Genomic DNA, 22,041 nt, shown 5'->3' with positions numbered 1-22,041 from the left:
GAAGTCCCATTGGACTCAGCAGGACTGGCGTCCAAATAAACACACATGGAGTCGCACTGTCAGGGGACGGGAAGGAAGCAGCAGCCTCTGGAAGCTAAGCGCAGCTTCCTCCCCCCCCCCCCCCCCCGAGCTAGGCGCGGGAGAAGAGGCGGGACTCGGACACAGCCGCCGCTCAAGCGACGGCGGCGGGCGAGCAAACGAGGGAGCGGGCTGAGCGGCTTGTTTCCCAGGCAACGGCAAACCCTCATCAGCCGGAAGCCTCGGCTCAAGGCTCGCGAGAACGCAAACCTGGCCGACGAGAGAAAGCTCCACTTCCGCCACCCCCCGCACGCCATTAAGGGAACGGGAGGCGGAGAAAGGACTACAGCTCCCAGGGGCTCCTTTCGGGCAACCGTTCTCGCCGCTTGCTCTCGCGAGATGGCCCGCCGCCGCTCCGTTCCCCAACCCCGCCTCTCGCAAGTTCGCGCTCGCTTGCGGCGCGGTGGTTGAATGTGGGGCCGCTGAGGGAAGGCGGTGGCGGCGGCGATGGCAGCGCGTTCCGCCGCCGCCGCGTCGTCTCCTCCGACGGAGCTGTCCTTGTCGCCGTTCGTCCGGAAGCTCCGTAAGTGGTGGATCCTCCGAAGCCCCCTTCCCTTTCTGGCGAGCGGAGACGAGCGCGCTGGAGCCGCAGCCGCTGCTTCCAGGGGCGCCGGGATAAGCGGCGGCAGAGGGAAACTTTCCTCCAGAGCGCAGCTGCTTTTTTCCGTGCTCAATGCGCGCAGGGCTGCAGTCCGAGTCTGCCTTCCTGCGCGCGCTCCTTAGAGAGTGAATCTATATACATACATACACACACACACACACACACACACACGGAATTCACTCCCTAAGGAGCGAATATTAGAATTGTAGAGTTGGAAGGAATTCCGAGGGTCGTCTAGTCCAGCCCCTTGCAATGCTGGAATCTCAGCTAAAGCATCCATCCCTGGCAGGTGGCCATCCAAACTCTGCTTAAGAACCTCCCAAGGAAGAAGAGTCCACAACCTCTTGTGGGGAGGCTGTTCCACTTTCTGGTCACTTGAATCCAGTTGCTTCTGGTCCTACCCTCCGGAGTAGGAGAAAACAAGCTTGCTCCAAACTCCGTGTGACAGCCTTTTAGATACTTGAAGCTAGCTATCGCATCTCCTCTTTTCCCAGCTCCTTCAAGCGACCCTCCATCCTCTTGCTTGCCCTCCTCTGCATACATTCCAGCTGTTCAATATCCTCAAATTGTAGTGCCCAGAACTGGACACAGTTCTCCAGTGGGGTCGAAACCCTCTCCAAAGTTGTTGAGCCCCCTTGCAGTGCCTAGCTATGCTACTGCAGTTCTCCATGTGTGTCCAAGGCAGACTACAGTGACTTGATTTGGATACTATACTTCTGCTGATGTAGCTTATAATAGCATTAGGGGCTTTTTTTGCTGCTGCATCACACTGCTAACTCATGTGAAGCTTGTGGTCTACCAAGACCCGTAGATCCTTTTCACATGTGCTGCTGGCAAGCCAGGTGTCCCTCGTCTTTATATTTGTGCAGCTGGCTATTCCTGCCTAAAGTGTAGAGCCTGACATTTGTCCCTATTGAAAATCCTTTTGTTAGTTTTGGCCCAGTTCTCCAATCTGTTAAGGTCTTCTTGAATCCCAATTCTGTCTTCTGTGGCTACCCCTCCCAGTTTGGTGTCATCTGCAAATTTGATTAGCATATTTTCTGTGCTCTTCATTTAAATGAATGCTCGCTAGCTTTCTCTTCTTGCCTCACCCCCATGCGATGACTTGAGTTAAATCAAACTGTGTACAGGAGTTTGCACAGGGTGATGCAGTGAGCAGAAGATCATTACATAACTGTGCTTATTGAGTTGTGTTTGAAAACAAACCTAACAACAGCAACAACAATTTTATTATTTTTATCCCATCACAGCGACTCTGATTAGGGAATACCCAGCACGATCCTGCATCTCGTTAGGCATTTTTACCACTGAAGTAAATAGGGCACTGTAGGAAGTGTGTTTAGTTTTATAATCAAAGTCTTCACCAGGGTCATAGTGTGGGGAGCGCCAGGAGGGCTGGGGCAAACCAGGCACCCCCAGTGTGGCCTGATGCTCCTCTCTGCCCACCAATGGCTGCATTGGCCCGCTGGGCTCCACTCTGCATGGCTGTGCAGGTGGTTCAGCATGCTCTGCTTTGCTTTGGTGGGGGTGGGGTCACTTCAGCAGAGAGGGCTGGGCTGGTGCCCACTGCCTGGAGTGTGCCCACCCCAGTGGCCTACAACTGACACTATGCTGCTGGTCTTCACCTATAGTTGCACCATCTAAAAGCTTTCTGAATTAGATCCATGATGCTTATATATTCCAGTTTGATGCAGAGATAGGCATATGTAAACCTATTAGGTGTTTTTTTTTGCTAAAAGATTAGTTTCTGAGTGGCAGCTTTTAAGGTCAAATCATGTTGCTGTTGCTCATGAAGAAAGATAAAAAAATGGTTTATGGGGTGGGGGATGGGTGGGAAGGGGGAAACAGTATGTGAGTGACAGAGGTATGGAAATGAAGAGCAGATATGTATTTCTTATGGTCCAGAGTAGAGGATCAACTGAAATTTTCTGTGTAGTACCATTACCAAATGTATTTGCCTCTCTTGATTTATTTGTTTAAAGGTTTAAAGTCTTAGAATCATAGAATTGTAGAGTTGGAAGTAATCCCAAGGGTCTTGCCCCATGCACTGCAGGAACCACAACTAAAGAATCCCTGACAAATGACCATCTAACCTCTGCTTTAAAACCTCCCATGAAGGAGAGGAGAGTCCACCACCTTTTTAACACGTATTGGGATTAAAGACTTGGGAAGCTGGTTTCTGAGCTGAACTTACTGGGAATAATCAATGCATCTGATTTAAAGTATCAGCTGAACTTCTGAAACTTCTTCCATTTTCATTTCATTTTTTTTGAACAGGTCATCAGCTGGCTGAAATTAGAGAACGTGCTCTTAGAAATATTTTGTGTAAATTGGATCACAACTTGGTTACATATGATGACTTGGTTCAAGAAAAACTCCTGTTTCTCAGTCTTCTGGAGTGGTTCAACTTTCCTGTAGTACCAATGAAAGAAGAGGTTCTGAATTTAGTGAGCAACCTGGTGAAGGTACAGTTATCTGTTTTGTTACATGTTCCTGAAAATGGCAAACCATCTATCGTCCATATCCATGCTGAAAAGTACTTACATGTTACCCCACTTAATGTAAAGTTACTTCAGCATTAAAAGAACATTGGAAAGCAAAATGATATGCCATTATGTATTTCTTTTGAAAGGTGACTTGAATGAGATGCTCAATACATGGTTATCTTCTAAATACAGCTCCTTCTGAGATCCTCTGCTATGCATATGAAGCTAAATAATTTTTGCACACCACCCCAATCTCTGAGCAATGCAAGATTCCAGGGGTTCAAGGCCCTTACCCAGTGTTTGTGTTTCCTTTGGAATGAGGAACAGCAGAGACTGTGGTGTCTTTATGATATATGATTTATTTACACATATATACAACTGCATCAACGCTCCAAGAGGTTCTTGTTTCTCCCATAGATATAGCCTTGGATTCCAACAGAAATCAAGCATGGCTCTGTCTTTCAGCTGCCCAGCCTACACCCTTGCGTCTACCTTCTAGCTCACATACACAACTCAACTCTCAACTTTGGCCTTTGTCTTTCTACCTACCAGCGATTTAAGGTCCACCCATTTGCTCTCTAACATGGAACCATTTGCTTTGTTAGCTTAACAACCCGTACCTAGGCCATCACCTCACCAGCAAGCTAGCCTGGCCATTCCAGAATTTTGAATCCATCCTGGGTCCAGGAATTAGAAGCATATGAAACTAATTATCTTTTGTATGCTGCCTTGGATGGGCTTTTTCTTGCAAGGCACATTTAAACAAATAAAAGCTTGGAGAATTTGCCATTTCGTTTTTTAACTTCATATCATCTTTCTAATTTTAGCATCCATCTGCTGTGGAACAATTGGTTGGGATTGGGGCAGTGGAGTTTTTCACTCAACTTCGTCCAAATGTGGATCCAAACCTACAGGCTGTGATTGATGGGATTTTGGATGGGCTATTTGTGTTGCCTTCAGAAATCTCTGCTGATTATCAGGAAGTGTCTTATCAAACGCCCTTGCCAGCAGTGACTAATATAGGTAAGTTACACCTTTATACACAGCACTTTTATTTTTATTTTGCAAAGTGTGGGCCTTGTATTGAAAATATCAAGTTATTTAGCCCAGATGCTAAACCTTTGTTAATGGTATCTGTGTTTGTGACTGCTGATCCCTTCAGTGATTTTCAGAGAATTGGCGATTTGAAAGTATAAATCTTCAAAAATGAAAATACTGGAAGGAAATAGATCTACTTTTAAAAAGGAAAAATGACTGTATATGATCCATAGAGTTTAAAAAAATGAAGCTACAGTTAATGCTGCTACTTACTATGGTTTTATATTTTTAAGTATTGTCAGAAGAAGCTAATGCTGGATACTTTGATCAAGGGGGAAATAATTTGCAAGAGATGGGAATACCACCAAAACAGCTATCTGGTAGGTAACTTTATAAAAATGAAGTAAACATATGTTGGATAGTTTTCTAGATTTGTTAGTGTGGTTGAGCACCAATGAGAAGGAATGAAGTTTCAACCTTGTTTAAAGATTCTTCCTTTTTATTTTTGTTTTATTGGTGTTTTTTAAATAGCTAAACCCACCTGTATTGTGGTTATGGTGGTGGAAGCCTTGGACACCAGTTAGATGAGCTGATATATCATGGAATGAAGGAAGGGGAAAATACATATTTATTTTTTAAGACTTTTAATGTTTTTTTCAGCAGGCTCCCAGAGCACCTTATAGAGCCATTTAAAAAAAAAAAGTTGTGTCCTTTGCTTCCAATCTAAAAGACAAAACACACAAGAAAAGTAGATTGGAAGTCAGGAGAAAATAAGGAAATTCGGGTGCAAGGATTTCTCATGTCCATACTAATAGCATAGCTGCTGCCAGGTGATAATTGATAAAAGGAAGGAACCGGATTCCTTGGCAAATTGACAGTCTGGCTATGATTAAAACCTCACATCGAGGGGAAAGATAGGCCTAGCCTTGCTGTGCAGCAGGATGAAGATAGGGAAAAGATCCTTAATGTAGGGAAGCTTAAGGGAGAGGATCCCAGAGCCAATGTGACTGAAAGAAAGGTACAGACTAGGCAATGGCAGGGGAATAGGAAGGGGAGTGTGGGGGGTGCGGTCCGACCCGGGTGTCATCCCTGAGGGGGTGACAAAATGGCACACCGCAGGGGGCGGCACTTACTGCGGGGCCTGGCCTGCAGCGTACCCCAGCAACGCGTCTCTTCTGGGAGTGACGCAGTGGCTCGGGGCCCTGCACTGCCCGAAACGGCAGAGTGCAGCTTGCGCCTGCCAGGCGGACTCCGTGGGCAGCTTGCCACACCGCCCTCATTGGCGGATCTCCGCACCACCCTCGTGCGCGGATCTCTGTGGCAACCCGATGCACGGATCGCTGTGCTGCCCCCATTGGGCAGCTCACCCTGTCCCTGCTACTTCGGGTGCCGGAGCAGCTAGCTATGCCCCTGGGCAACAGATTGAGAATCAGGTATATAAGAAAAGATAGGTGGCATGGGGCGGGGCAGGGGGAGGCAGAAAAACTAACACCCGAGAAAGAGTTAATCCAGGAGGAGGGGATCTTCAACTATTGATTTGAACTTATCAACAACTTAGAAGTAAGTTTTATACCAGTGTTGGAATTTTATGCAATCAAAAGGAAGTGCTTGGATACCAGCCCTTTTTGGCAGGTGGAACTAATAGCTACAGTATTCTTTTTTTCAAAAATGTAACCTTGGATCAAAATGGTTTCATCAAAAATGTACCACTTTGTCTTTTCTGATAGGCTTCTGTTAATAATCTTTTAGATTGCATCCCTAGCTTCCCCCCTCTAGTTTACATTTAGAAAATGGATCCAGGGCAAAGCAAAACAAAGAAAACTCTAGCTTCAAGGATGGCGTTGAGATACATTTCTTACCATTTAAGCCTTTGAAAATTAGTGTTGGGCATTGTAGGTTTCAAACAATGACAAAGGTATATTGGGAAGGGGAAACAAGATAAGAGTCATCCGCTATAGGAGTGCTTATCAGTTTCTGCAATGGAAACACTGAATGATACCTGTTTACTCTGTGTTTCAGTATATGGCACACAGTAAAAATAGCCTTTCTTCCATCCTCAGTGAAACACGGCGTGAAATCCTTGAAATTTTCTACATTTCCATGGTTATCCCTGACCACAACAGATAGACATGTTCTTTCATCAAGTGAAAGGTATGTGAAATTAATTATAGCTTTGTTGTGTTCTGTGACAGGGAATAAAAGTTGCTACATTTCTTCTTTAAAGTGCAAGTTCTGTAAGAACTGCAGCAGTTTTCGTTTGTTCTGGAGCCATGCATGGAATTATTAATGAAAGCGCTACCTCTTTGCCTCCTCTCCTCCCTGCCCACCCACCCACCCAGCGTGTGTGTGTGTGTGTGTGTGTGTGTGTGTTGTTTTAAAAAATAAGTTTCCTTGAGCCTTGGTGATAGGGTGGAATATAATCAAATCAGATATAAAATTATGCCACTGATGGAGTATAAAGAGTTGATTACTATAGCTTTGCAAAGCAAGTTCGCAGTAAAAGTTCAAATGTATTTTACAGCTCACTGAGAAGCAAAAATCACAGTTTAATTTGGAATACCTGTGAGCTTCTACAAGATGTCATCATGCAAGACTTTCCTGCTGAGATATTTCTTCAGAGACCAAAGATTGTTCAGGTTAGAAATGCTTTTAACTAAAATATTTCATTTAGAAGTGTTAGTGGTTTTTGGTTTGCCTTGCTTGCATATATGTTTAGGCCTAAGTTCTAATAATGGATGACTTTTGTTTACCTCAGAGTCTTCTGTCGCTAACAACACTGGCTTTCGGAAGAGATGGACAACACCGTTTAGCCTTACAAGCTGTCTTATGTCTGCAGCAATTATGTAGCTTCTTAAGAAACAGACTGAACTTCCATAGAGATCCAAGTTTTGTCTCAAGTGAAACTGGTTTGTATCTCTCTCTCCCCTCTGCCACCCTCTCTCTTTCATTTCATTGATGAATTGTTTCCCATAAAGTTTCCTGAAACAATTGAATAATAAACAAATCAACAATAAAAACACATATCAAAAGAATGCCAACTTCAGCACAGTTCAGTACAGATTGAGTACAGATTGAGACAGGACTAAAAATCTCCACTTGGTCGGAAAAGGATAGGCAACAAAAAGATATAGCTAAATCAGGATAAATTGACTCTTGATTAGACATTGGCCAAATACTTTGTTTCTCTCTCCCCCTCTATCTATTAAATAATTTATAGTTATAGCAAAAATTGTATATATAATTGCATTCTTGTTTGTTTGTATGCATTTTTAACCCCATACTTCCTCCAAATGTATCGTAGCAGTATTATGGACAAGCACTTCACAACTCATAAAGTAGCTAAGTTACCATTAGATGCCACTTAGGTTTCTTCTTCCACAATGTTGCACACTTCTTTTGTGTGTGTATGTTATTGTTTTCATGTTTTTATCTTCCAAGTATTGAGAGACATAGTGCAATACATTTCTGACTTAGCCAGAATTATATCATTGTAACAATAAATCAGATGTGGTGGTGAGAAAACATGGCAATAAACAAGTTGAGATATGGGATGATTCCATTATTATCTTACACTGTTCCAAACAATATATGTAGGTGAATGTTTACTGGTATCCAACTATACCAATATATAACATGCTTCATTTATCTGTTTGCTGGAGACGGCTATTCAGTCCACATTGCTGATACCAGGCGGGGTGAACATGAAGGAAGAGAAAATACAGATGGTCAGGATTTAGACTTGCCTTGCATATTTTATTATTATTTATAAATTTATATTCCTCCCTTCATCTGAGGATCACAGGGTGGTTACAGTATAAAAATACAAAAATACAAAATGTAATAACAAACAAAACCATAACCCCTCTCCGATATTATTTATGCTTCCTGCAGCTAAGAAGCCTGTTCCTCCTTAGATATTTTTCATATTTACCTGAGTTTTGCTTGAAACAACAGTGTGTTTTCTGGGAATCAAAGTATTTATCGACAGGAAGTTGGTAAGAGATTCAGACTCCCAAGAGATAGTGTATCCAACTAGTGTTGATACACAATTGCACTGGCACAAAGATACAACAGAGAATAGAGAGTTGTTGAGGCAAATAGTGCAAAGATAATTAGTTCGGTTCTGCTTGCCTCACATAGGATGTTAATATAGCTGTTGATGTTTAAATTGGCAGATCCACAGCTCAAGCTATCGCATGATTGTGCCTCTCTCTGCCTTAGCAGTTTTTAGCTTCACCACGTGAGCTTGAATACAGAAGGAATGCATCTGAAGACAAATATTTGATCAAAGTTCACAGCATAATTCATTAAAGCAAGTCTTTTTACAAGTTTTTTTAAAAAAACATTTCCATTGCTTAAAAAAATATATAGTGGAAAGAAACCTAGCAAAATAAGAATTATTCTAGATAATTTTTTAGTAGCAAAAATATCAGTCTTTCCAGTGTTTGTTTGAAGTGCATTCTGAATGTTGACCTAAATCCTGGCTTATATTCAATTGTATTCTACTGGATAGAAAAAACTGTAAATTTCTTGAAGTGTCCATCTTATTTGTTACATGCTTGCTGCATACAAAAGCCTGATTGTCATTAATGTCATATAAGGTACCGTTTCCCAGAATTCCTCAGTGTCTTATGGCCAAGATGCTAGAAGATCCCTTCATTCTCAGAATGCATCCCCTGGAAGTAGTAGTCCTCGACCTTCCGTGATAGGACGTACAGGTCAGCGTCCCAGAGGTGATGGTCAAGATTGGGATGCAGTATCTTCAAGGTTGGCCAGTAACATTTTTTTTGTATACCATATACTTGTTATCCTATTTCAGTCGGTAGCCTCTGTTTGTTTGTTTGTTTCAAATTAAAGATTGGAGCTTCTGTACTTTAAATGTGTGTTACTAGACTCATGCGTTATAGAACCAAGCTTGAAACTTTAAATTCTATTATTCCTGTCTAGAAATCTTTACAAATGTCGGACTGCACTGTAAGCACTGACCATGACTTCCTGTATGGGACAGCAGTGCATAGGCAAAGGGGTGCAGATATAGAGCCATCTTCTTAGAACTGATTGAGAAAACCACATGTTAAGATCCCCATACATGCAGGGTTAACACAATAATAGGTGGAGGGTCATGCATGCTGAATGAACCACGTAATTCAGTTCATTTCTTTTTGCTTACTGTTATTGTGAATGAATGAATGCCCACTGGCATGGGCTTCCCAGAGCAGCTGGAGTCTTGTAACTGATAGCTGCTAAGTCACCTGGAGGCTGCTCAGTGCTCCTGTGTGAAGCAGGGCTTCATCAAGAACGAAAATAACTGCAGAGCTAATAAGCAGGTAGAAGAAAACGTGTCTCTTTTCAGAGACTTGATGACTGGCTCGTTAATCACTACCTTTAGTCAAGAAGCAACACAACTTTGAATGTCCCAAATTACCTTGGCAGACAGCATGCAAAATGTAGTATTTGGAATTGTGGTGTTTCTTTTTAAATATGAAGAATAAATGTTCCCTGTACTCCTGTTCCAAAAAAGTAATACACACCAGGCTCTGTAAACCAGCAAAGCGATGCAGTGCCATCTTGTTAGCTTACTATTAAAAATAGCCTTGTGATTGTACCTTCAGCTTCTTGTATTCAACCCCTTCTGTCTGAAGGCTGCAGTATTGTGACAGCTTGGCCTAATTTTATGGTAATTTCCACCCAATTTATGCAGTGATTATAGAAGCAACGTGGGCAAGGTTTTTCACCAAAAGTAGGAGAAGCTGAGTAAAAGGAACACTCTGCCTATGTTGTGCATCACAGTGGTGCATTGAGAAGACTATACCACTGGTATGTTGGGTTTGAGGTGTGGATTGAGAAGGTAGAAGAAAGTGCCACCAGACGTCCAAAAGTGGTCCTCCAGTTACAGCATTTGCCATGCAACATTTCCTATGCAGTTTGCTTTTTGCTGCTTGCAAATAGTAGGATAAGTTGTATTGTGTATTGATAAGGTTGTTTGTTTGCTTTTTGCAGTGGAAGCAGTTCTCATGCTAATGCGAATTCAAGAGTTCACTCACCTTTGGATATGGGCCATATTGACCTTCCAGAACTAGAGAATGAGGATACTTTAGAGTTACAATTCCAACAGCTTAGCCTTCCTCAGTTCTGTGTAGCCGTTTTAGAATATGCTGTGCCTCTTCTAAGAACAGGTAATTCTTTTTAAAAAAGGAATTCTGGGCTTATAATAGGCCAGGTGTTCTATAGCTGAAGCTTCTATTCATTCAAAATGTTAAGAAATACATATACATATACATATATATATGTGTATATATATATATATATGCACACTAATGAAACTCAAAATAATTTGTATGCATGAAATGAGGATACCCGGCAGAACATATTTACCTGCTGTGAATCTCTGTGCATTCTGTGGGCTCTTGCTAGGAATCCGAGCAACTTAAATTTTATTAATGTGTCCAGCAGCCATCATGAAAACAAACTTCTTTTGAAATCAATTTCTGTGTTTGCTACTGACCTCACCTCTGCTTTACACTCATTTTATAGCTTTGAGCAACTCCATCTAGTTGAGTGATCTTTCCACTATAACCAAATAAATGCCAGGCAAGAGCCAGTGACTTCACCAAGGTCACTAAGTGAGTTTGCTAAGCAAGTAGCAGGAAAAGTTTTTAGCAGGGAACAAAATGTTGAAACAGGAGGTGCCTGCTGTATCTCTACAGTGGTGCCTCGCAAGACGAAATTAATTCGTTCCGCAAGTTTTTTCTTCTTGCGAGTTTTTCGTCTTGCGAAGCACGGTTTCCCATAGGAATGCATTGAAAATCAATCAATGCGTTCCTATGGAAACCGCCTTCAGACCAGGTCCGGGGACAGTCTGTCCCCCGACCTCTTCTGAAGGCTGGGGGGGGGGGGGACAAGGGCTTTTCTTCCTACCGCCAGCCTTCAGAAGGCTGTTCTGAAGGCTGGCGGTGGGAAGAAAAGCCCTTCTCCCCACCTCCCGCCCCGCAAGCTCCGGGGACAGGAGGGCTTTGCTGCCGACCGCCAGCATTTTAAAAGCCCCCGGGACAGCGAAGTCTCCGCTGTCCCAGGGGCTTTTAAAATGCTGGCGGTCGGCAGCAAAGCCCTCCTGTCCCCGGAGCTTGCGCAGCGCGCTTCCCTGCTATCCCGGACCGCTTTTAAAATGCTGGCGGTGGGGAGCAAAGCCTTTCGGCCCCCGCCGGCCTTCCTGGACCTCTTCTGAAGGCCGGAGGGGGGGCGAAAGGCTTTGCTCCCCACCGCCAGCATTTAAAAGAGGTCCCCGGAGATTTCCCTATGGGCTTCCTTCTTGCGAAGCAAGACCATAGGGAAATTCGTCTTGCGGAACGACTCAAAAACGGAAAACTCTTTCGTCTTGCAAGTTTTTCGTTTTGCGAGGTGTTTGTCTTGCGAGGCACCACTGTATTGGCAGAGTATTCCATAAGACTGGGTTGATGACACTACATGCTGTATTTTGGGCTGATGTCAAATGACCTTCCCAGCTCGGGGGACAACCAACATCTGGTGGATGGTCACAATGATCAAGCTGGGATATAAGGGTTTAGGTGGTGCCTAAGGTACCTTAGCCATAAGTTGTTCAGGGCTTTGTAGAGTAATACAAGTACAGTGGTACCTCGGGTTACATATGCTTCAGGTTACATACACTTCAGGTTACAGACTCTGCTAACCCAGAAATAGTGCTTCAGGATGAGAACAGAAATCGTGCTCCAGCGGCGCGGCAGCAGCAGCAGCAGCAGCAGCAGCAGCAGCAGCAGCAGGAGGCTCCATTAACTAAAGTGGTGCTTCAGGTTAAGAACAGTTTCAGGTTAAGAACGGACCTCTGGAACGAATTAAGTACTTAACCCAAGGTACCACTGTATGTTGAACCTGGCTCAGTAGATGGGCAACCAAGTGCAGATGTTTTAACAATGATATAGCATGGACTACAAGTGCCAGAGTGCTACTCTCTCTTTCCAGTGCTGAACATAGCCATAAAGCTCAGAAGATAATATGGTGCTTCTGATACCCATCACACTGAGTTGTTCCAGGAGGACACCATGGTCAATAGTATCAAAACCTGTGGAGAGAGCAAGCAGAAGTAACAGGGTGACGCTCTCCTGTCTCTTGCATTACATAGGATATCCATCAGGGTTTTCATGGCTAATTCAGTTCTGAAACTGAGTCTTAACCCAGATTGTAGTGGATCTCAATAACCAAATTCATTAATAGAAATTCCTTACTGTAATATCCTTCTCTGATACCTTACCTTTACCTGTGTAAATTCTCAGGTAGTAAGAAAGTGACCATGCACGTTCTGGAGTGTCTGGCCGAGAACCTGCTGCTTATTTCTGATGCCGTGTCTGAAGATGTTTGGGAAGACAACAGTCTCTTTGGGCTGGAACTTGTGAGTATCTCCGATGTCTGTGTCTTGGGTTTGTGAGTCTCCCTTTGTAAAAATGGCTTAGAAACCTCCATTTCCTTTATATCGGTTTCTAGTCCATTTTATGTCTAGAATTTAGAGTGGGCCGCATATACATATATTTTAAAGAAGCTATACCCCTCCCCCCATTTTGGCTAGTAATATAATAATTTGACAAATCCTTAGAAGTCCAAAACAGCTATTCATCAATTAATCTGTGTAAGAATGCTCTGCTTGAATCAAACATATAAACTTGTTTTTGAGAAGCAGATAACATAGGGGCTCGCTGGACTTTTATGGAAAGAAGGAATTTTCACAGCGGGGGTGCCACCCCTGAGGGAGCCCTGCTATAGCAGGTCTTACTTTTCCAGAAAAAGTTATATGGAGGCAGCAGAGACACAAAATTTCAGAACATTTTGAAACCATGCAAGAAAACATGGAAATTTTGTGGAAAACTGAAGGCAGCAGAAACAGATTTTTTTTTGGGGGGGTGGGTGGAGGGAGAAGTCCTTGGGGGAGGGAAGACACAGAATTCCTCCCATGTTTCCTCCCAATGAGGAACCACATCCCTATGTGCAACAGACTTCTCCAGTGAATTGTAACGGTTGAGGAGACTAAAATAACTTTATACTGTATTTCTAATGAGCTGTAGGGTAGGGAACCATCTTACAGCATGAGGACAAGCTGAAAAAGTCTTTGAAAAGATGAGAGCACATGTGTGAAATTCACTGGATGTCGTTTATCTTGTTCTAAGAGTATCTCCTGTAATGACCGAGTATATCCCTGTCATATACTGTTCATAAATATTGAACTTGATGAACTTCCTTTTAATTTGCAGAAGGAAAAACTGCTTGGAGTCCTAGATACCCTGGGTGAAACCATGTCCTACCACAAAAATAATGCAAGTTCAGAGCAGCCTGAGCTTGTGATCATCCACCACAGAATGGCATATGTTAGTGTTTCACTTTTCACCGTTCGGTTACTGCAATCACTTATCCCTGTGGAAAAGGTGAGACTTCACTACTTGAAAGACTACTTTAAAAAAAAGCTTGCTTGAGTAGAAAGTACTTTTCAAGATTTATATGGTCCTTCAGATTAAATAAAGACCTATTACAAATACACAATACATATTAAGAAAATAAGTAAAATCAGTGCGGAATGTGGTGTAGTTATTCTTTTGAGTGATATGCGCTATAACTTCACTTGGGGCAAAAAATGAATGCATCTAATTTGAACTTTAATTCTTGCTTTATTCTCTAATGACAAGTGTCCAGTCTGCTACAGTCAGTAACAGACATCAGATAATTTGTATGTGTGTGTGTGTTTGCCTGTATTTGAAAAAAGTGGAAAATGTGCTCCATAAATATTTCCTTGTAGACAAGATTAATTTTAAAAGGTTAAAATGCATTCCTGGAAGCAGGTGGTTTAAGTTTGATCATATCAATAGGTAAAATTTCATTAGCAATAACCAAGTAATATGTTCTCCCTAGTTCCTGAAAGCATTTAGGCAATAATTAGCTGATACTATTGTTTTATGTGTGGGGGTTTTTTTGACATGGGATCAGCAGGTGCTTCGTGATCTTATTCAGTACAGAGAGGTGACTCTGAAGAGTTCAGTTTTTTGGGGGGAAAATCCTTATTACATTGGTTAACTATCAAAAGACTGTGCTGTTCATGCAGATTATGCATGCATGAAGCTGAGATAAAACATTAGCACCCCGCTGTGTCTTAAAGTATTTGGTATTGGAGCATTATAAAGAAACAGTAAATCTTAAAATGTGGATTAGGTGTGCTGTCTGCCATCTGGTGGTTAAAGAAAATAACGTAGCTCAGCCTACATCCCAGTTAATCCAGATGTGCTTTAGGGCTGATGCACACAGTATGTATCCTGCACGTAGAGAATTTTTACGTACTTAAAATATCATGTGAAGCAGGCCTTAGTTCTATTTACACCCATACTGATGGGGAATGGGGCAGGCCTTCTCTTTTAATTTTGTTGCTTCTTGATAATGGTAAGGGGCAATAAACGCATAGCTGTAGCTGCAAAAGCACAGCAAAGATGCTGGCTGAAGATTGTGTGGATCCAGCTGCTGTAAATTCAGGTGGTACCTCGAATTACAAATGCCTCAGGTTACAAATGCTTCAGATTACAAACTCCACTAACCTGGAAGAGTTACCTCGAGCTGAGAACTTTGCCTGAGGATGAGAATGGAAATTGTGTGCTGGCAGCGCAGCGGTAGCAAAAGGCCCCATTAGCAAAAGCACGCCACTAGTGAAGAACAGTTTCAGGTTAAGAACGGACCTTCGGAATGAATTAAGTTCATAACTAGAAGTACCACTGTACTTTCTAAAATAGGTAGCTTGTGGGTGGAGTAGCTAGCCAATGTGGTGCCCTCAGATCTGGTGGACTGCGATTACTGTTGATCCTCAGGGATCATGGGAACTGTGGTCTAGAACATCTGGAAGGCAATGCTGCAACATGTATACCGGGGGTTCTGCGATATTTTTTTTTTGAAGTAAGAAAGGTCTTGTTCTGAACTATTGTATGTGTACTCTTCCCTTTTTAGAGGGGAAGTCCAGTACTTAGGATACCATCGCTTAACAGTTGCTGCTACACCAGAATGTGTAGAATCTGATGCCCTCAGATTAATGACCTGAAGGGAAGTAATAAAGGAGGTGGAGTAATGCATGCTAGGCCCAGAATTTGAAAAGCCTTAAATTCTTCTCAGAAGCTCACTGATAGTGCCATGTGTTATATTGGTGAACTTCTGTCATTAAGAGATGGGCTGCCAAATTTTGTGCAGTTTCTGTATGGTTTTAGGGGTTGTTCCCTGTGCAGTGCTTTTTGAACTCAAAATACACAGCCTTATCTAACTTGGAGATTGCAACTGTAACCTCATATAGGATTTTGCCTTGGCCAGTCGATCACTTTTTGGCATTGTTATTTAGTTCAAATTCTATAGGTACCACCTCATGACCACACACATCGCTTTGAATAAAAATGTTAGCTTAGCACACCTGCAGATAAATGTTCTTTTTTTTTTTTTTTTTTGAGGGAATTGTTTGTGTTAAAAATTATTTACAAATGGTCAATAAATAACATAATAAAAACAATACTTAATTTTTGTACTTGTTTTCAAATAGACTCTTAGTCTGTTCTGTCCTCCCTTTCTTAAGGCTGACAGTGTTTTACCAGAGAGTTTACTAGCAGCTTTATTTGACCTTGCCGTGGACATGCCTTTCTCCTTGGAATATCCAAGTATTCATGACTCTGTCATAGCTTATTTGGAACAAATGAATTCAGAAAACTACAGCATCTATAAACAAGCTGCAGAGGCTGCCTATTCTGTTGAGTGTACCTGTAACTTTATGGCGGAAGTCCACAAGGAGGTAGGAAACATTGAATTCAGTGATCCAAGGGGGGAATTTTATTCCAGTTGATTTTCATATATGTTGTGGTGGTGTCCTTTTAAATAGCTTTCGGATATATATTTTTAAAAAAATTGTTTTGATATATGCAAATGTTTTGGCTGTTCTTATATATGCAGTTGCTCTGTGTGTTTTTATTGTATTGTAAATCACCTCAGGATGCCTCATGGGAAGCGACCTGTAAATGAAATAATAATAATAATAATAATAATCTGTTCTTGACAATTTATATACCACTTAATTATAATGCTCTCATAAGCAGTGTATTAGTAACTCGGTGCAACCCTCCCCCCCTCACTCCAGTCAAAACTATAAAATCAGAACGTAGGTTTTTAAAATCTCAGTAGCCACCAGCAGGGAGAGAGCCTGTCTTACCTCAGCTGGAAGGGAGTTACATAAAATTGGGCCCACGGTACTGAATGCCAAGCTCCTGGTGGATACAAGCCATGCATCCGAACCATGGGGGGGGGGGGGAGACCACAAATAGTGACTTTCCTTAAGACCACAGTGATTTGGCAGTGTAACTGTGTAAGGGGGTTACAGCCTTTGTTGAAGAATGATTTCATCAGTGTTCCAGAATAAGGGCAAGAGAGTGAAGGTCCTACGTTTTACCATTCTGAGTTCTTTTCATCCTTGGGTAGTGAGGAGTGTGAGAAAGTGTCTTTTGCCGGGAGAGAGGACAGCTTGGCCTGACTGCTGCATGGGTAAAAAATGTCATCAAGTTGTTTTAATGTTATATATGCTTGTTACATCTCAGGAGCTAGCCCTGTTCACAATAGGGTTAGTTCTAAGATGTAGCAAGATAATGACGATAACGGGTATGTCAGTTTGTTGTGTTTTACATATTATATTATTTACCTGTTGCCATCACTATCCAAAACACTTCCTTTTCTCTACTGTTCCCTCTGTGTGGGGAAAAAAAATCACATTGCTACTCGTGACGAACCTTAGAAGTTCTCTTAGCTGTGTTGACATAAATGATCTTCCCGTAGTGCCACACACCCTGCCATATAATGAGTTCCACTAAGGTTATTGGAGGTATTTTGAGAGAACCATCTATTGCCCTATGATATTTCAACAGTACACCCCTCTTGGATTGTACAACTTAGTGAAATCACGCTGCAGTGTGGGCAGGCTTAGGCATGCTTGATCTATCCTTGGTCCTACTTGCCAATAAAATTCACTCTTGTGTTATTTAAGTGTATTACATGGTGGTATTAATGGGTCTGCTATAGACTGGTTTTGGGTGTACGTGTTGCATTTTTGACAGCTACTATTCCTAGTTGCATCCATTGTAATTAGCAAATGATTACTTGTTTGGAAGATAATGCTTGTTCATTAACCCTTAAGTGACCTGTTTCAGTATTTTTTTTAAAAAAATTAAATTCTGTGATTCATATGTACTCTTTTGTAGGGAGAAAATAATCTTCTTGATCTACTGGAGATGGTAGAACAGGCCCTAAAAAGTCTCCCATATCATCAGCACTTCCCTCTACTTCAGGAATTCCTCAGCATTTGCTCAGACATGTAAGCATATGGCAACTTAACTTGCAAGAAAGCCCCATGTCATGATGCTGGAGAGAAGAGTACAGGGCTATTTTTAAAAATATGAGGCTATACTTAAATTGTTACGCTGTCTGTCTGTCATAAATTTAGCCAGTAGTAAATTCTGGCTTACAACACGATCCTATACACTCCTATCTGGAAGTAAGATTGCAATCCTGTCCTCTTAGGTAAGTGTGTATAGGATTGCAGGCCTGTCTTACGTAGTGCTATAGATACACAGGATGATTTGCAGGGCAGTACATGTGAAGAAGGAGACTCCTGCCCAAGGATCCCACCATCCGTGTAGTCCGCCTTAAGAATGTTGGTTAAAGGGCACCCTTTAAATTGTATAAAGCAGTAGCAGCCTGTATGGTAGGGCAGAGTTGCAGAGCTGTGCTCCCAACACCGTACCACTGCCCCCACATTGACACAGGAAAGTGCACTGTAGCATATGTTTCTTCAGAAATCAGTCACATCCTCACCATACATTTAAAGTAATTGCTTCACCCAAGGAATCCTGAAAGCTCTACTTTTGTTAAGGGTTGTTGAGGCGAAAATTTACTAGGAAGCCCCTCACAGCATTACAGTTCCCAGTGCCCTTAGAAATGACAGTTCTTAGGATTCTTTGGGAGACGCTGGGGCCGTTAAAGCGGCATAACTGCTTTAAAAGTATGGTGTGGATGTGGCCAAAGTCGACAGTCTAGCAATTAACCACACAGCTACAAAAGATGAGGAAGTAACTGAATTAGTTGTAAGCTCCCGAGTGCCTTGGCTAGGGGGAATCTGCACCCCAAGGCTTAACGAATTGGCTGCCCATGTCTCAGAGCAATTAATTTCTCTTCGTATTGAATTATTTCTGTTTGTAGCTGGAAGTCTGCCCAAGCTAGCCCGTTGCTGCAGGCAGAGAGTCAGAAGGTTCTCCTCCATCTGTTGTCCCATCCTCTGCCGAATATACGAACTGAAGCCTATCGCTACTGCCTCAAAACTGTTAAGGTTAGCATTTAAAATGGCTTGCAATTTACTTCCAAGCTAAAGAAAGATTTCTTTTTCTTCCCTACCATTTAGTAATCTCATAGGAACAGTCCATTTCAAAAGCTGCCTTAGTCGTGTTGGGCTGAAAACCCAGCGTTTTGCTGTATGATGTTAAGCTTGCTTGGCATGAATTATGCCTGAGCACGTTCAGATTTTGCTGAGTTTCACAGAGGAGAGGGATGTGTCTACACGATTTCTTTGTCTCTATTCCCTGCCCACCTGCTAAATCATACTTTATTATAGTTCTTCTCATTTGGTGTATATAAAAAGCTGCTCGCTTAAGGCAGATAAACAGAGCCAACAGCCCAGCCCTTAGCATCCATTTTAGTTAATGGTGTCATTATTATCTTGCTGAAAATAGCTTGACTGTTTGTGCATGGCTTCAATATTGTCAAGACAATACTTAGCTGTCTTTTATGTATTCTTTCTAGGAATGTTTAGGAATTCATAATGCCACTAAACCTGTTTCTTCAGTCAGCTATGGAATACATTTTCTGCTTCATCCCAAAGTTCTCTATGAAATCTGTAGTTTTGGCCTTCAAGATTCCCATCATGAGGTACTACATTTTGTTCATCTTATCCTCTGTGAGTTAATCAGTATGTTGAGAGGTATTGCATACACCAAAGGACTTTCTAAATGTCCAAAGTTTTTTCTTTCATTCAGTGGAATTTACCTCAGAATGTTTCAACTGAGTCATAAGAATGGTGGGGAATTTGAAGATTTTTTTTTTATGTGACTAAGTTTTGTGTAGCCCAAGGATGTCATCATAACAAAATTCTCCTCTTCTCCCATTCAGGGGACTTGGATTCTGGGAAATGAGGCCTTGCCAAGTGGCCCTTTTCTTCATAGTGTTAACTGTCCCTGCTGTTTTTCAGTGAAGCTAATATAAAGTTTCACTGAAGCTAATATGTAACCATGCTTTCTGAACTTTTGAAGACTCCTTATCTGGAGCTTATGCTTTATGTTGCATGTAAAAAAACAACACACAACTGCTTCTAGCAGCACTATGTTGTTTCAGGCAGAGGAAATATTCTATTATGGCAGCTACTGTATATAGAGAATAAGGTGGTGTGTTGATAGTAAAAGGAACAATTGTGACAAGTTTGCAAGGCATTACTAGAATAAAATCTCTCATATCTTTGTTTTGACAGTGTATTTGCTAGTGTCTGTAAAGGTGCTCAGAGCACTGTCAGGTCATAGATAATTTTCAAAGGGTGGTATTAAAGTAAGTTTTACTTTGAGTAGACCCGTTAAAATAAATGAACGTTAGTTAATTTCAATAGGTTAACTCTTGAGTAAAACTGACTTGAATACCACCCAGTATTTTCAACCTGAAAATGTGGACAAGATGCAGCCCATCCTATGTGGAAGTGGTCTAGGCACTCAGGTGATCATGGAATTGTAGAGTTGGAAGGGACCCCCAGGTAGACTGGTGTGGGAAAGTACATTTGTTGTCATGCATCTGGGACCCAGCTATGTTATTCTATATCTTGAGTTGTGAAAGGAGACACAGTCAATGTCTACCATCATACTGTTGGGTTTCTGAGCCTTCAGGGAATGGTTCCATACCTTTTCAAGCTTGTTCTTCATTTTGAATGTGAGAAACGTTCAGATCAGAGATTTCTTACCAGAGATTCGGTACCAGCTTTGTTGACATGTACTCAAAGGATAGAATAAAGTTCAGGTATTGTGCTGAGATTTATCCCCCCATTGCAATCAGTCTGCTCTGTGGGAAGTAAGCAAAGCCAACCACCAGTTGTAAAACATGCCCTAAACCTTAAGGCAGGGAAGCTCTTTTTGCCATTTTTTGGTGGATGCTTTGCTACAAGGCAGCTGAGTCTTGCACTTGATAACAGTAGGCTCATGATAGTATTTCACCACAGTTGGATTTCAAACAAAGCACAAAACTATTTGATGTTAAAGCTTCCAAGGCAAAGCCTAATTTCCCTTTATGGCACCAACAAATTGGTTTGACCACTCTTTATTCTGCTACCTTGCCTTCTCTCATTAAAACAGGTGTGCTCAGCCGCCACTTTTATGCTGATGTATCTTCTTCAGGGCCGATTGATGATGGCAGCAGTGACCTGGAACAAGTTTATTGAGGCCCTCTATCCTGTTGTTCCAATTCTTCAGGTAATTTCGCCTTCTCGGAGCACAGTTTATCTTGAACTAAGCTTAATTGCTTTGCCAATAGGAGCAGCAATGACATTACACAATAGGGAAAGATGGATATTTATAAACATGGCGGCCAGGCAAATAAGGAATGGAGGAGCAATCAATATACTTGTTCATTGGATATTCTGAGTGAATGCTGGAGAACAATGTAGCATTAGGCTTATTTCGAAATGGGAAAGCTTAATTTCAAATGGATTATCCAACATTTTTCTGAATAGTTCTTCAGAACCTTATTCTTCCTAACCATCTTAAATCCTCATTGATCCTGACTTGGGGGACAAGTTATAGATTTCCTTGTACATCTTGAAGTTTCTTGGTAGCTCAATTTGCTGTAGAATCATTGCTCCTCCTTTCTCATGAGATTAATCCCAGCCATTTTATGACCATGAGAATAGTAGTGCTGATCCGAAACACCAGAGGTCACGTTTAAGAAACATGTGAGCATACATGTTCACTCATTCATGAAATACAAATTGGGGTGAAAGGTTTGCCACACAGCTTTGGTGTGTAGTGAAACTGCCAGAACAGTTTGGAATGTGTGTGTTGATCTTTCGAAATTTGAAAATAAAATAAAATAAAGAAACTGCCAGAACAGTGGGGCAAATCAGGATTGATGGGGGGCAATGGAACCATATACCCTTTCATACTCCCCTCTGATGCAGCAGCCAAGCAAGGGAACAGTGGTTGTGAACTGGTATGAAAAATGTACAAAGGCTTTTTTCTTTTTCTTTTTAAATAATGAAACATGTCCAGTCTTCTGAAATTATAACTGAACCTCTCAAAAATTTGGTGGAGCACTTGTTCATATAGTGTTGATGGTGTTGAGCAATCACCCATCAAATGAATTTGGCCTACAAACTTGAAATTGCCCATTACTCAGGCTGAATTTACTGTTGCCAAGAAAATTATTACAGTGCATGACTTATTATCCTGTTAAATGGCCGATGTGAACTTTTAAATGCACACTTAGGGCTATGCAGACACAGAAGACGCTCTGGGTAGCTGCATCCTCTCACTGAGTGAAACAAATGCTGAAAAAGAAGGGATTCTCCCCAGAACTACAAGACTTAAAGCTGCCTTGCGTCTTCTGTTCTCAAAAAAACCATTGTGAGTATATCTGCAATATTTTTTTTGTGTATGAGGAAGACTGGCATTACATCTGTCATTATGACCTGCTTCTTGCAGAGAATTCTAGATGAACTAGATTGTCTTTCAAGTGCAGGTGGTACTGGACACC

At 41.9% G+C, this 22,041-nt stretch overlaps 1 protein-coding gene across 4 annotated transcripts in view; it reads left to right on the top strand.

Moving 5' to 3' along the window:
• Nucleotides 1-340: 340 nt before the first annotated feature.
• RTTN (rotatin) overlaps nucleotides 341-22,041 on the top strand; it is a 91,869-nt gene continuing 70,168 nt past the window's right edge. For 2 of the 4 annotated variants that reach the window (XM_077933189.1, XM_077933188.1), the window contains exons 1-17: nucleotides 341-601; nucleotides 2,957-3,144; nucleotides 3,993-4,188; nucleotides 4,497-4,583; nucleotides 6,264-6,354; nucleotides 6,725-6,839; nucleotides 6,959-7,109; nucleotides 8,805-8,970; nucleotides 10,204-10,379; nucleotides 12,492-12,607; nucleotides 13,461-13,631; nucleotides 15,800-16,012; nucleotides 17,466-17,578; nucleotides 18,463-18,589; nucleotides 19,060-19,185; nucleotides 20,646-20,762; nucleotides 21,775-21,911. In XM_077933189.1, the coding sequence (XP_077789315.1) occupies nucleotides 526-601; nucleotides 2,957-3,144; nucleotides 3,993-4,188; nucleotides 4,497-4,583; nucleotides 6,264-6,354; nucleotides 6,725-6,839; nucleotides 6,959-7,109; nucleotides 8,805-8,970; nucleotides 10,204-10,379; nucleotides 12,492-12,607; nucleotides 13,461-13,631; nucleotides 15,800-16,012; nucleotides 17,466-17,578; nucleotides 18,463-18,589; nucleotides 19,060-19,185; nucleotides 20,646-20,762; nucleotides 21,775-21,911 (2,366 nt within the window). In that variant the 5' untranslated portion in view covers nucleotides 341-525. Of the gene's footprint in view, nucleotides 602-2,956; nucleotides 3,145-3,992; nucleotides 4,189-4,496; nucleotides 4,584-6,263; nucleotides 6,355-6,724; nucleotides 6,840-6,958; nucleotides 7,110-8,804; nucleotides 8,971-10,000; nucleotides 10,021-10,203; nucleotides 10,380-12,491; nucleotides 12,608-13,460; nucleotides 13,632-15,799; nucleotides 16,013-17,465; nucleotides 17,579-18,462; nucleotides 18,590-19,059; nucleotides 19,186-20,645; nucleotides 20,763-21,774; nucleotides 21,912-22,041 lie in introns of those variants that run through there. The other 2 variants (XM_077933190.1, XM_077933191.1) reach the window with 2 other exon arrangements.

Source organism: Podarcis muralis, chromosome 8 (assembly GCF_964188315.1).
Source record: "Podarcis muralis chromosome 8, rPodMur119.hap1.1, whole genome shotgun sequence".
Taxonomy (NCBI): domain Eukaryota; kingdom Metazoa; phylum Chordata; class Lepidosauria; order Squamata; family Lacertidae; genus Podarcis; species Podarcis muralis.
This window is presented reverse-complemented; position numbering and strand designations above follow the sequence as displayed.